At 43.2% G+C, this 14,031-nt stretch overlaps 1 protein-coding gene across 1 annotated transcript in view; it reads right to left on the bottom strand.

The window, feature by feature from the left end:
• Window positions 1–14,031, bottom strand: part of DNAH10 (dynein axonemal heavy chain 10) — a 189,967-nt gene that overhangs the window by 102,004 nt on the left and 73,932 nt on the right. The window contains 5 exon segments of the mRNA XM_017888965.1: window positions 1,301–1,524; window positions 4,136–4,369; window positions 6,959–7,081; window positions 9,147–9,380; window positions 11,430–11,583. Of these exon segments, the coding sequence (XP_017744454.1) occupies window positions 1,301–1,524; window positions 4,136–4,369; window positions 6,959–7,081; window positions 9,147–9,380; window positions 11,430–11,583 (969 nt within the window).

The following is a 14,031-nucleotide window of genomic DNA, read 5'->3' on the forward strand; positions in this document are numbered from 1 at the left end:
TTTTTTTTTTTTTTTCCATTTTGTTTTGTTTTGTTTTTATTACAGAAATGGATATACCCATACCAAATGGAGAGGGGATGAGTATGTAATAGAGATAGGGCCCTTTTCTTGGAGCAATGTCTGTAAGGAGATGAGTAGGAAAATTACCAAAATCACAGGCATCCTGAAATGACTCATAGATGTAGCAGACAAGATCTCAGGACAGGCCAGTTTCTTACTTTGGGATCTATTTCTTTCATGCTTAAAATAATTCCAATGTCGGCCGGGCGCGGTGGCTCAAGCCTGTAATCCCAGCACTTTGGGAGGCCGAGACGGGCGGATCACGAGGTCAGGAGATCGAGACCATCCTGGCTAACACGGTGAAACCCCGTCTCTACTAAAAATACAAAAACTAGCCGGGCGAGGTGGCGGGCGCCTGTAGTCCCAGCTACTCGGGAGACTGAGGCAGGAGAATGGCGTAAACCCGGGAGGCGGAGCTTGCAGTGAGCTGAGATCCGGCCACTGCACTCCAGCCTGGGCGACAGAGCGAGACTCCGTCTCAAAAAAAATAAAATAAAATAAAATAAAAATAAAATAAAATAAAATAATTCCAATGTCATAGGTAAAATTCAGTACCCATCCGGCTATAAATCCTCCAGATTCTCACAATCGTTCTTACTATAACATCAGATTTCTTGCCCAGAGTCTTGCTTGTGCATTTGAATTTCATTTAAATTTTGAGAAAATACTGCCCTATCTTACCAAGATTCTTCCCATCTTCATAGTATGATCAGAATTTATTTTGAATTTTCTCTCCTTGTTAAAGAAAAAAAAAGGCAGCTCGCTTCGGCAGCACATACACTAAAGACTGCTAGCTTGCCCGGGTGCAGTGGCTCACACCTGTAATCCCAGCACTTCGGGAGGCCAAGGTGGGAGGATCACTTGAGCCCAGGAGTTTGAGACCAGCCTGGGCAACACAGTGAGACTCCCTCTCTACAAAAAAGTACAAAATTAGCCAGGCATGGTAATTCCCATGCCTGGTAGTCCCAGCTACACTGAAGGCTGAGGTGGGAGGATCTCTTGAACCCGGGAGGTCAAGGCTGCAGTGAGCCATTGTGCCACTTTACTCCAGCCTGGGTGACAGAGCAAGACCCTGTCTCAAAAAAATAAAAATAAAGACATCTATCTGTCCACTAATTACCTATTGCAAAATAATAAAACCTCATTTGGAATGTCAGTCAATCTACTCCAAGCCCTTAAAATTAATCCATTATGACTACGAATAGGATAGAGCAATGCACGTTCATATTCACAGACTTGCCTGCTTCTGTCTTCACAGTATCTAAAAATAGCCTCTTTGGTAATTAGTCTATTAGTTCTTCTCATTTCATTCAAAACTGCCGTCATCCAGTCCTCCACGCGCCCTTCGGCCCGCACGATCTTCCGAAACTCCATGACTTCTCCTTCTGCTGAAATCATCGCAGACACCAGTTTTTCTCCACTATCGCCGTCGTTAAACCTCAGCGATGCTATGTTGTCGTACATCTGCAAAACAGGGAGAGGCGGCCCTGTAAGACCTGCACTGAGTTCTGGAATCAAAGACCAGCCAGCAGTGCTTCATCCAGCAGAGCTGCCACAATGAAAGCAATGGCAACCACTGAGCCGAGATCACAGGCAAGATGGATGTCGTTCACCCACCTGTGTGCTCATCCGAAAGACACTTATTGGGGACTTTCATTTACTCTACACTGTGCAAAGATCTGTGGAGGATTGAAAACAGAAAGGAAAAGAAGACAGACTCTGTCCCTAACCCTGCTGGAGTGGGGAGATATCTGGACACAAGAGCCAGTGGAACGTGGAGGAGGCAGAAGGGTGATTAACACCCCAGGCTGGGGAACAGAGGCCTGTGGTGGAATCCCAGCTTCCCCACTATCCAGTTGAGCAACTATGGGTGAGTTGCTCCTCCTCTCTCTGCCTGGAATAAACATAATCATGGCACTTACCAAGGTGGGCTTGGGAGAATCAAATGAAACCATGTGAGTTGAATGCCAGCACACTGTTAAACACGTGGCATTTGCTGATTATTATCATTGTTATTAATTAGAATAACATTTAGGACAATGGGTCCTTTAGGGCCCACCATATAGTACAAGGCACTCGCAAATCAGAGAGGAGAGGAAGGCAACAAATAGACTTTAAAGAATAAAATCAGAGGTCTCCAAAAGAGGCAAACAGTAAATGAAGTATTCCTGATACTATATTTTTCTGTAACAGTAAAATACTTGTTTACAAAAGTGGAAGCAGAAGGCCAGGCACAATAGCTCATGGCTGTAATCCCACCACTTTAGGAGGCTGAGGCAGGAGGACTGCTTGAGCCCAGGAGGTAGAGGCTGCAATGAGCTGTGATCACACCACTGACTCCAGGCTGGGCAACAAAGCAAGGCCCCATCTCAAAAAAAAAAAAAAAAAAAGAAACAATCCTTTGAGAATTTCTCAAAGGAAAAACATGCAGTCAAAAACATGAATTTTACATTAAGAAGGAAGTCAGCATTAATTAAACAGAAAGTATGGAAGAAAACACTTGTTCCTAAGTGCTCTGTTAATTTGGAATGGAGGAATTACGCTGCAATATTGATTCTCAACCGGGGATGATTTTGCCACCAGGGGACATTGGCAATGTCTGGAGATGTTTCTGGTTGTCATAACTAGGGAGGGGGTGCTACTGACATCTAGTAAGTTGCGATCAGGGATGCTACATAATATCCTGTAATGCACAGGACAGCACCCACGGCAAAGATCATCCAGCCCCAAATGCCAGTAGTGCCGAGGCTCAGAGCCCCTGCCCGGGCTGACGCTAGATAAAGAGCTTTGATTAGCAGGCCAAAGATCATGTCTGGCCAACCTCTGTTCGCCATCACAAGGGACAGTTTTCTCTGTTGTTTCCTGCCATTCCAGAAATGGTTCATGGATACATATACATTTATTTAAAAAGTATGAAATTATGGTTTGGAAGGAATCATAACAAATTCATGACAGTGGCGGGCGCCTGTAGTCCCAGCTACTCGGGAGGCTGAGGCAGGAGAATGGCGTGAACCCAGGAGGTGGAAGTTGCAGTGAGCTGAGATCGCGCCACTGCACTCCAGCCTGGGTGACACAGTGAGACTCCATCTCAAAAAAAAAAAAAAGAAAGTAGAGGAAGTATGAATGGGGATGGGGACAAAGAGTATTGCAAATCTGTACAACTTTACAAAAAAAAGACACAAACCAAATATGACTAAATGGTAACACGTGCCAATTTTGGGTAGTGGAGAGGGTTGTTTAGCCAACATTGCAAAGCAGGCACTGTTCAAAGTGCTTTATAAATAGTAACTCATTCCATCTTTATAGCAGCTCCACCGAAACAGGTAACTATTGGGGTTATGTCCGTTCACAGATGAGGAAACTGATGTCCAGGGAGATCAAGTAACTTGCCGAAGGTCACACAGAAACTCAGAATAGAGCAAAGATTTGAACCCCAGCCGTCTGGTTCTAGAGTCCATGTGTGAAACCACTATCCTCTAATGCCTCTCTGTTTAATATATTAGTCTTCGTATATTTCTGTATTTTTTATTTTTTATTTTTTTTTAGTTTATAAAAGGAAAGGTTTTGGACTGTGGAAAAAGCGCTGAATCTGGTGTGATTTCAGACTGAGTGAATATCGTCAGGCTTACGCTTCAAATTAAAACTCCAGGGCTGAGTGCGGTGGTTCACACCTGCAATCCCAGCACTTCGGGAGGCTGAGGTGGGAGGATCGCTTGAGCTCAGGAGTTAGGGACCAGCCTGGGCAACATAATGAGACCCCATCTCTCCAAAAAAATATATAAAAAATAGCCAGGCATGGTAGTGTGCACTTGTGGTCCCAGCGACTCAGGAAGCTGAGGTGGCAGATCACTAGAGTCAGGGACGTCGAGGCTGCAGTGAGCCACGAACTGCACCACTGCACTCCAGCCTGGGCAACAGAGCCAGACCCTATCTCAGAAAACAAACCAAAAACCCAACTCTAACAACATTTCAGTCTTAACCTTTTGGGTTGAACCTCATGGCAAAGGGAACCAGGGAGGACCGAAGGCGGTTCTAAGGCTTACACGGGGAGCCCCTGCCCACCCAGAGGGCCAACCTTGATCATGTGCTCCTGGACGCAGAGTGGGTCACTGCTCCCCAGAATGCTGAGCAGCTCATCGTCAGAAATGAAGAAGAACCTCGGGAAAGCGTTTCTCTTCGAATCTAAGTAGTCGTTGAGGCTTTTCTGGCATTTCTCCAGGCCCTCGCTGACATTCTGTAGGTCGCTGAGGCGGTTTGGGGCTTCACAGCACCTCTTGATCACGGGGTCTTTTAAGGTCTCGCCCATGATCTGGACCAGGACAGAGGACAGCCATCAAGCAGGGTGAGCAGGGAGAGCAGACACACTGTTTTTGACCCCCAACAGGCACGCGCCAGAGCCCAGGCACAGCAGAGACCAAACTGACAAGCTGCCCAATGCCATCGGCTTTCAGGGGATCAGTTTATCATTTTTAAACATGCGTATCCTTAGCACCTTCTGACATACTACATGTAACTAACTGGTTTCTGGTTTTTCTTTTCGTTATCCCATAAGGCGGCCAGCTGCACGGGGAAAGGATTTTTTGTTTTGTTCACTGATGGGTTCCACCCCACCCTACAGCAGTGCTTACACCCAGTAACCCAATCAACATTTGCTGAGTAAAAGAAGCTGGCAACTCCACCGTGAGCGATTTGTATATACAGAATATTCACAGCAGCTTCTTCACCACAGCAGAAAAAGAAAGAAATAGCCTCAATGTCCAGCAACAGGTCAGTCATCTGCTGTGAGTGATAATTTCGATGTTTATTTATTGAAATACGTCAAGTTGTTCAATGAAAATAGCCAATGATATTGGTAAGAATGATTCTAGTTTCATGCCTGTAAACCCAGTGCTTTGGGAGAGTAAGGCAGGAGGATCGTTTGAGGCCAGGAGTCTGAGACCAGCCTGGGCGATAGAGCAAAACTCCATCGCTACTAAAAAAAAGAAAAAAAAAAACCTTTTTTTTTTTTTAAGTTAGCTAGGTGTGGTGGTGCACACCTGTAGTCCCAGCTACCTGGGAGGCCAAGGCGAGGATCATAGGAGCCCAGGAGTTGGAAGGTTGGAAGCTTGCCAGTGAGCTATGATCACTGGCAACCAAAGCAAGAACTCGTTCTTTTAAAAAAAAAAAAAAAAAAAAAAAAAAAAAAAAGAATGATCCTATTTTGTCGAATGTTATTTATTTATCTATATATATTTGTATGTTTGTGCAGGAATAAACATTCCGGAAAGCTACATGCTCAACTGTGAAAATGGTTACCCTGGGCAAGGGGATGATAGGTACTTTTTTCTTCCTTTCTTTTTTTTCTTGGCTTTTTGTAATTTCTAAAGCATTCTGTAATGAATTGATACTTGTCATGTTCTTCTTCTTCTTCTTTTTTTTTTTTTTGAGGCAGTCTCACTCTGTCACCCAGGCTAGAGTGCAGTGTCGACATCTCAGCTCACTGCAACCTTCACCTCCCGGGTTCAAGCAATCCTCCCACCTCAGCCTCCTGAGTAGCTGGGATTACAGGCATGCACCACCACGTTTGGCTAATTTTTCTGTATTTTTAGAAGAGATGGGGTTTCACCACATTGGCCAGGCTGGTCTCAAACTCCTGACTTCAAGTGATCGCCCACCTCGGCCTCCCAAAGTCCTGGGATTACAGGTGTGAGTCACCGTGCCCGGCCTGATATGTGTTGTATAATTCTTTTAAGTTTAAAAAAAGAGCTTATGCAAATGGGTATGAAACAATTATAAACGCTAGTGGATAAAAGAGACCAAAACATGAACTGGCCACCTCTAATTAAAGAACACAGCAGCAAAGCTAAGTAGCAAAATACCCAGGCTTTGAGAGCAAATGAGCTGGGTTAAAATCCCAGCCACACTAACGACCAGCCACTGTGATGACCAGTCCAACCCTTTCTGGAGATGACTTTAAAATACACACACCCTTTCACGGGCAATTTGCTTTCTAACAATCTATCTTAAGATATTCACTCTAACTATGGAAAAAGCATTAGGCAAGAACCTGCACATTATTTATGAAGGCAAATAACTCTGTTCAAACAAAATGTCAAATTACTAGAGAATAATCAACTAAACTAATGTCAGCCCACTCACTGGAATATAGAGAGCCATGAAAATATTTCCTCAGATGACTTCCTAATATGAAATGTTTCTCATAATATTAAGAGAAAATTATGACATAAAGTTGTACACAATATGATTACAATTATGCTTTTAAATGTATACACATAGGAAAAGATAAAAGGAATATGTTGACATGTTAAAGTGACAGAACCATGAGAGATACATTTTTCCACTGTTCTACGTTTTCAAAATATTTTAAACAAGCAAATATTGCTTTTATAATAAATGTAAAAAAGATTCAGTGTCATACGCCAGCAGCTAAAATCAAATGGGAATTTTTACTAGACAGATTAGGGTCATAAATAATGACAGGAAAAATTCAGAAGCTACTAGTGGGCCGGGCAAGGTGACTCATGCCTGTAATCCCAGTGCTTTGGGAGGCTGATGTGGGAGAGTCACTTCAAGCTAGGAGTTTGAGACCAGCCTGGACAACGTAGCAAGATCCTATCCCTGTAAAAATGTTTTAATTAGCTGGGCATGGCAGCACATGCCTGTAGTCCCAGCTGTTTGGGAGGCTGAGGTAGGAGGATCTCTTTAGCCCATGAGTTTGAGGCTACAGAGAGCCATGATCACATCACTGCACTCCAGCCTGGGCAACGGAGCAAAACCCTGTCTCTAAAAAATGAGAGAGAAGCTACCAATGGAGAAAATACAATGTGCAAATAAAAAAGTACAAACATCTCAAAACACTGCCCTTCTTTCATTACTAAAATACAAGTGAGTCACTTGCCCTTTTAAATACTCTATCGATGTTGTCAAACTTTTTTGCCTCTTCCGGGAGTTGTGATCTTATATCTCCACCAATAAAAATACTTTCAAGATACATCCATTTTCTCTGAACCAACATCCAAATCTGTAAATGTACAAAAGGTCAGTGTCAGCAGGTGTTATCAGATATCTCCAGGAATGGATGGCAAAGCCCCACCCTGACACGGGACAGACCCAAATCAACCCAGGTGGAAGGACCTTCCAGGCAAGGTGACAGAGTGAGCACCTGCATGGCCAGCTCCCCTCCACTCCAATGAATGTGAATGATGAGGAAAGCATAACTAATGGCCACGCTCTAAAGCAAAAGAAAGCTCTCCATGCAGCCCAGCACAGGTAGGAAAACGTCTAGTTATGAGAAGGGGGTGAAGCCTGTGACCCACAACAACTAAGGACAGGCCATGCCAAAGCCATGCAAAAAGTGAGCCAAGTACCATGTGCCCAGCAAGTCCACTCCTAGGTATTGACTCAAAAGAAGTGAAAACAGGGACTCAAGCAGTTGTACATGAATGCTGACGGCAGCACTGTTCACAATAGTCAAAGGGTGAAAACAACCCAAATGTCTATCAGTCAATGAACAGAAAAACAACATGTGATCAATCCACATGATTTAATATTATTGGGCCATAAAAAGGATGGAAGCACTGACACACGCTAAAACACGGATGAACCTGGAAAACATCATGCTAAGTGACAAAAGTCAGACGTAAAGGATCATATATCGTGTCATTCCACTTATATGAAATACCCAAAATAGGTAAATCCATTGACACAGAAAACAGACTGGAGGTTGCCAGATGCTGGGGTGAGGAGATGGGTAGGGAGCGACTGCTTAAAGGGTACTGGCTTTTCTTTTGGTTTGACGAAAATCTGGAACTAGAGGTGGTAGCTGCACAACACTGTGAATGTACAAAATGTCACTGAATTGTGCACTTTACAATAGCTAGTTTTATGTTATGTAAATTTCACCTCAATAAAAAATTTTTTTGACTGAACATGGTGGCTCATGCCTGTAGTTCCAACACTTTGGGAGCCCAAGGTGGGCAGGTCACTTGAGGTCAGGATTTCAAGACCAGCCTGGCCAACATGGTGAAACCCCATCTCTACTAAAAATACAAAAATTAGCCAGGCATAGTAGCACATGCCTGTCATCCCAACTACTCTGGAGGCTGAGGCAGGAGAACCACTTGAACCCAGCTGGCAGAGGTTGCAGTGAGCCGAGATGGCGCCACTGCACTCCCACCTGGGCGACAGAGCAAGACTCCATCTAAAAAAAAATGTTTTTAACTCACAAATTAAAAAACCGTGCTATATCCTACATATGAGTGTCCGCTAACACAAAGTCATAGACAAAACAAACAAATGAACAAAAAAGCAAGGCAAGGAAGCCCAGGCATGAGGGAGGCCTGATCACACACTTGGCCAGTGAACCAGACCTGGCTTCATCCCACCCAAGGCTTGGATTGTGGCCAAAAACAAGGTGCTTGCCTGTGGTCTGGGGAGGAAAAAAAGGCAACTGCACAAAAATGGTGCAGTGAGCCTGGGTTGCTCCCAGAGGTCTGGACAAGTGTTGCCCAAAAGGAAGAAAGCCCCAAACCACCTACTATAAGACCTTGCTACGTCCCAGTGTGACAGGCCCCAGGTTAAAGAGGCTGCAAGAACAGATGACAAAGTGAAGCAAACACAAGAAAAAATAAAAATACATGTGAGATGAGCTAGAAAAAAAAACCAAAATCACACAGAGGAAAACCCACCACCATAAGAGAGAATCAACAGGCATTTAAAAAACAAGCGTAGAGAAATCTGAAAAGGAATGTAAAATAAATGCTTCTAATTGTCAGCGTCATCAAGGAGGCAAAAGCATCCTTGCAACAAGAACAGGACAGTATCAAAGAAAAACAGAGATATACGAAAAAGAAGCAATTAAGAATCTTGGAAATGAAAATCATTCACTAAAATAAAACTTAGATCAATTCCTTTGATCATGCACTCTTGCCCTCAACATAAATCAAGACAAAAAAGTATGAAAGAGGATCATTTGTTTCTAAGCACAAAATATCCTCATATAAAAGTTCTAAGCACAAAATATCCTTATATATAAGCTACTGCTATGCACTGGCTCTAATCCATCTTCTGTTCATCTTTTCTCTCACCTCAATGACTTCTCCTATTAGAGAAAGCGTTTTTTCCCATTTGTGAACAGTTTGCAGAAAAGGCCCCACAAATCTGCTTCCTGAGATGCTCTGCAGGTTGAAAGTGTTGTCATCAAGAGACTGAATAATTTCATCAACAGAACCCAGGATGTAGCCTCGCTCCTGTGTGCCTTTGTAATACTTGACTACAGTGAATTTCATATTTTCCCACGTGTCTAGGATTTCCTTCACAGCCTGTTCAGGAATAGAAAAAGAATGATTCAGGCACATGAACTGAAAAGACCGAGCCCCAACCCAAAAACACCTGCCTTAGCTTGCTTTTGGCTAACAACGCAATTGGAGTCCTGGGTCTGTTTCCTGAAAAGTTGGGATTCTGTTATGGTAATAATAGTCACCTATCAAGCATTTGCTATGTGGCAGGTAAGCATGTCACATACATGATCTCATTCAGTCTTCAAAGCAAATACCTCAAATTATATTGGTAGGGATTATTATCACCCACATTTTACAGAGATGGCAACTGAGACTCAGACATGAGGCTTAGCTACTGAGCCCCAGAAACAGGATCTAAACCTCACAGTCTGCCCCCGAAGCCTGCACAGTTATGAGATCCTGCCCCTGTGCTTACTCTACTGTCACAAAAAACAAATTACAAAGTGATATGTCTCTTATGATTCCATATTCAAAACAATCTGTATCGAGGCAGGGGGCGGTAGCTCATGCCTGTAATCCTAACACTTTAGGAAGTCAAGGTGAGCAGGTTGCTTGAGCCCAAGAGTTCATGACCAGCCTTGGCAACATAGGGAGACCCCGTTTCAAAAAAAAATCTGTATCAATACAGATGTATATGTGTATACATATGTACGTGTGTACATTATATGTATATTATGCATACGTTTGGTATATTGTGTACACTGTGTGTATATGTATACATGTGTGTATATTGTGTTGTCATGTGTATATTAGGTAGCATTGAGCATTGTTGTATATGTATTATGTGTGTACATTATATGATATGTTGTGCATATTAGGTTACAGCTGTGTGTACATTGTGTGTACAAGAAACATAGTGTACGATTATGTGTACTGTATATATTAAGGTACACTGTGTGTACATATGTGCAATATGTACACTGTATATACATTATGTGTATATGTTAGGTATGCTGTGTGCACACTGTATGTATATTTTGTGTGTTTCCATGGCATATGTGTCTAACATGGTATATAGCATGTGATATATACAGTGTGGAATATCTAAAGGGGGGGGGGGCTATGTTACAGGTCATGCTACTGCATAAGGACACTTTCAGCCAGTGGATGAATCTCATATACCAATGGTGGTCGCCATAGATTATTAGACCATATTTTGGCTGTACCTTCTCTATATGAGATACACACGTACTACTAGGTTAGCAATGGCTGACAGTACCAATATAGTCAGCCCTGGCGTACAGGTCTTGCAGTCTAGAGCAATAGGCTCTAGCCAACAGCCTAGGTGTGCAGTAGTCATCCCAGCTAGGTTTGTTTGCACAAACACGAATCAACTCAGGAGACATTTCTCAGAATGTGTCCCCACCATTAGGTGACACATGACTGTATACATGTATGTGCATGTATGTGTAGGGGTATGTGTATGTGTGTACCTGTGTATGTGTATGTTTGTGCACACAAATGCATGGGCGTATATGCACATATGTGAGTAGTATGTGTGTATGCATATGTATATGTGTGTGCATGCATTTTGAAGTAGGGAAAGAAATACACTAAAAAGTTAATAATTTTCAAGTGGTGGGATTATGAATTTTTTTCAATTTTCTACCATCAATATCTATTACTTCTATTTAAAATCAATGGCAAAATAAATAAATAAAAAAATAAGAAAATTTTTTTAAACAATGGAAAATGAAACTACAATTGGGAACAATAAAGAATTTAATTAAAACAGAAATTGTATTTAATATAACTCTTTATTACTGAAGTACAGCAGGTACTAAAGCAAATATGTTTTCTCTTTTCTGTTTGTTTTTCTTCTTTGAGACAGAAAATGTCTCACCCTGTCACCCAGGCTGGAGTGCCATGGTGCGATCACAGGTCACTGCAGCTTCCACCTTCTAGGTTCAAGTGATCCTCCCACCTCAGCCTCCCAAGAAGTTAGGACTAAAGGCATGCCACCACACCCAGCTAATTTTTTTCTTTTAGTAGAGATGAGGTCTCCCTATTTTCTTTTTGAATTAAAAGAAGACTCTGTTTTCTCCAGCCTGTTTTTAACTGAAGTCTTACCTTCTCAATGGCAACCTCCTTGATTGCTGCTGTGACAATCTCATTGAGAACATCCGTGTGTTTGTGCAGTTCCATAGCAAACATATTTTCCAGGGTGAACGTTTCGGTCATTTCAAAAAAGACAGACGTTTTTTCCATAAGTTCCTTCCAATGCCTGAAAGCACATCAGCATTCAAATCTTTATGCTTACTGAGTTTAGTGAGGAGTTCGATTATTCCCATTTAAATCACAGGACAAATCTCACTTTGTAAACTTCTTATAATGAAATTCTGAAACATGAGGACATCACTGGAAATATATTCCCAAAGTTCTCCAAAATCCCAGTGGCCTCCAGAGTTAAACCTGAAAACAATGTATCGCAAAACACTATATACACTAGTCTTGACAGCCATCTCATAAAATATACAACTTTTAATTATTGGGAACTGCTTCTGTCATAGTCTCTCAACCAATGACCTCAATCTCTGTTGAATCACTCAGTCTTTTTGAGAGCCTCATGTAAATTATGAGTGCTCGTGCATTTGATAAATATTTCAGTGCTGACTCCATGCCAGGCAGTGGACTGGGATACAGAGTTACCAAGGGCAACACCCCTAGCTTCAGGGAACCTGCCATTTACTTGGGGAGACATACAACAAACAATAAACAAATACATAAACTAAATAATGACATAGGGTTTTGAGTTCTATGAGAAAACCACAGCATGCCAGAGGAGGGACGAAAGGGCCCGTTCAGACGGGACAGTCGGGGCAGACTCCTGTGCACACAGACACAACAGAGGCAGCTCTACTGTTCACTTGACTGGCCTACCTTTAAGGTTTACATCTGGCCTGTGAATTTGCCCATGTTTTGGTTCTGTGTGTATGGAATGGGTGTGAGTAAGGGAGCCAAGCATGATGCTAGACAGCAAAACGCCATGGACCCAGCACGTGAGCAGCAAGTGTCAAATCACTGAGTGTTGTTGTAAACACACACACACACACACACACACACACAGCCATGGAAGTGGTCAGAAAAGAGGCCCGACTGGTTCATCGGTCTCTGAACCCCCTGGCCTAGCACAGCACTGACAGGAAGGAGGGTGTCAGAACTGAAACTGAGGGGTAAGTGTCATCAGTGCCTGCTCTGTGGCTTATGGTCACTTGCTTTTTATTTTTTTTCCCCTTTGCCCATGAAGCTGAAGTCGTCATCACTGAATGCTGAAACTTGACCTTCACCAGCTACCATGGATAACATTCACAGGTCACCATGGCGATGATCGCTTCGGTTGTTTTTCAGGAAGTTGAGCCAACTCCTCTGTCCAGTTCCAACTGGTTGAGACCACTGACCTTGCAACTGGGCCTGTGCAAGTGTCCCAGAGGTGGCCTTTTGATGTTGGAAGGCCAAAAACTCTACCCTCAGGCCACGCTGACACCCCCATTTTCTGTGCCTATGTCCTGTGAAAGCTGTGAACCCCAGCTACACTTGTTCAGAATGAACCTGTTACTTCCTTTTTCCCACCACCAACCACCTTCCCCCTCGACTTCAACCACCCCACTTCCCTAACCCCTAAACATCCCTAAGCCTTATCTTCAGGGAGGCAGATGTGAGGGCTGCTCGCCTGCCTCCTTGCTTGGCGGCCTTGCGAATAAATCTTTCTGTTTTGCAAAACCCATGTCATGGCAATTGATGGACTGCATGTGGGCAGAGCGGACCTGGGGCCAGCCTGTGACATAACTCTGGTGGTGGGTTAGAGGGTCCACACTCAACACGACACAGCCGTGAGTCACTGAGAGAGAGTAATTCCCTCTCCAGTTCCCACCCAGTCCTTTCAATTATAGTAAATTACATCGAAGGGAAAGTCTCCTCTTTGTGCTTCAGTGTGACAGAGCAGGAGCACCCTCATCTTGGACAAACACTGCCACTTTAAGGTCCAGCTCCCCTTTCTAGCCCATGCATTTCAAGGAAATCATTTCTCTTCTAACTACAAGCTGCCAGAAAGAGCAGACAGGAAAACACAGATAAGACAGCTCGGGCACAGAGGGAGGAGAGAAGGAAGTCTCTTGGGTAACTGCCAAACTTCACCCTCATACAATGGGCCCCAGTAAAACAGTGGACCTTAATAAGCACATTCCTTTCCCTTCAGGTGCACTAAGATAGGGGAGCTAAAAGCAGACTCGGTGGGTATGCTTGCAGCCGCAGAAAAATGCGTGGGAATAGATACACAACTCTCCCTCCCAGATAAGCACAACAAAGAGACACAGAAGCAGTCCAAACCTCTGATAAACTCTCCTACCCTAAATCCTTAAAAACTCTCAGTCTGTAAGAGAGTGTGGCTCTGACCTAACTTGGCCAGAATCCCCTCTCAGGTTTGTTTTCTCTAAAATAAACCTGTTTTGACTGGCGAGCCACCTTTTGTGTTTCTTTCCTCTTTCTTTAATTCTTACACTGTGTCCTCAGCCCCTCCCCAGGGTCATTCACTTTCCTTAGAGCGAAGGCCTCTGGCTCAGAGACAGGCAACTGTTTTGAGCTAGTTTTATATATATATATAATTATATATATAATTACTTTCTATTTCTGGCAAGAGTTTTTGGTTTTCTCTTTACAGTGGTGGTGTAAGTTT

Source organism: Rhinopithecus bieti, unplaced genomic scaffold (genome assembly GCF_001698545.2).
Source record: "Rhinopithecus bieti isolate Rb0 unplaced genomic scaffold, ASM169854v2 scaffold_574, whole genome shotgun sequence".
NCBI classification, from domain to species: domain Eukaryota; kingdom Metazoa; phylum Chordata; class Mammalia; order Primates; family Cercopithecidae; genus Rhinopithecus; species Rhinopithecus bieti.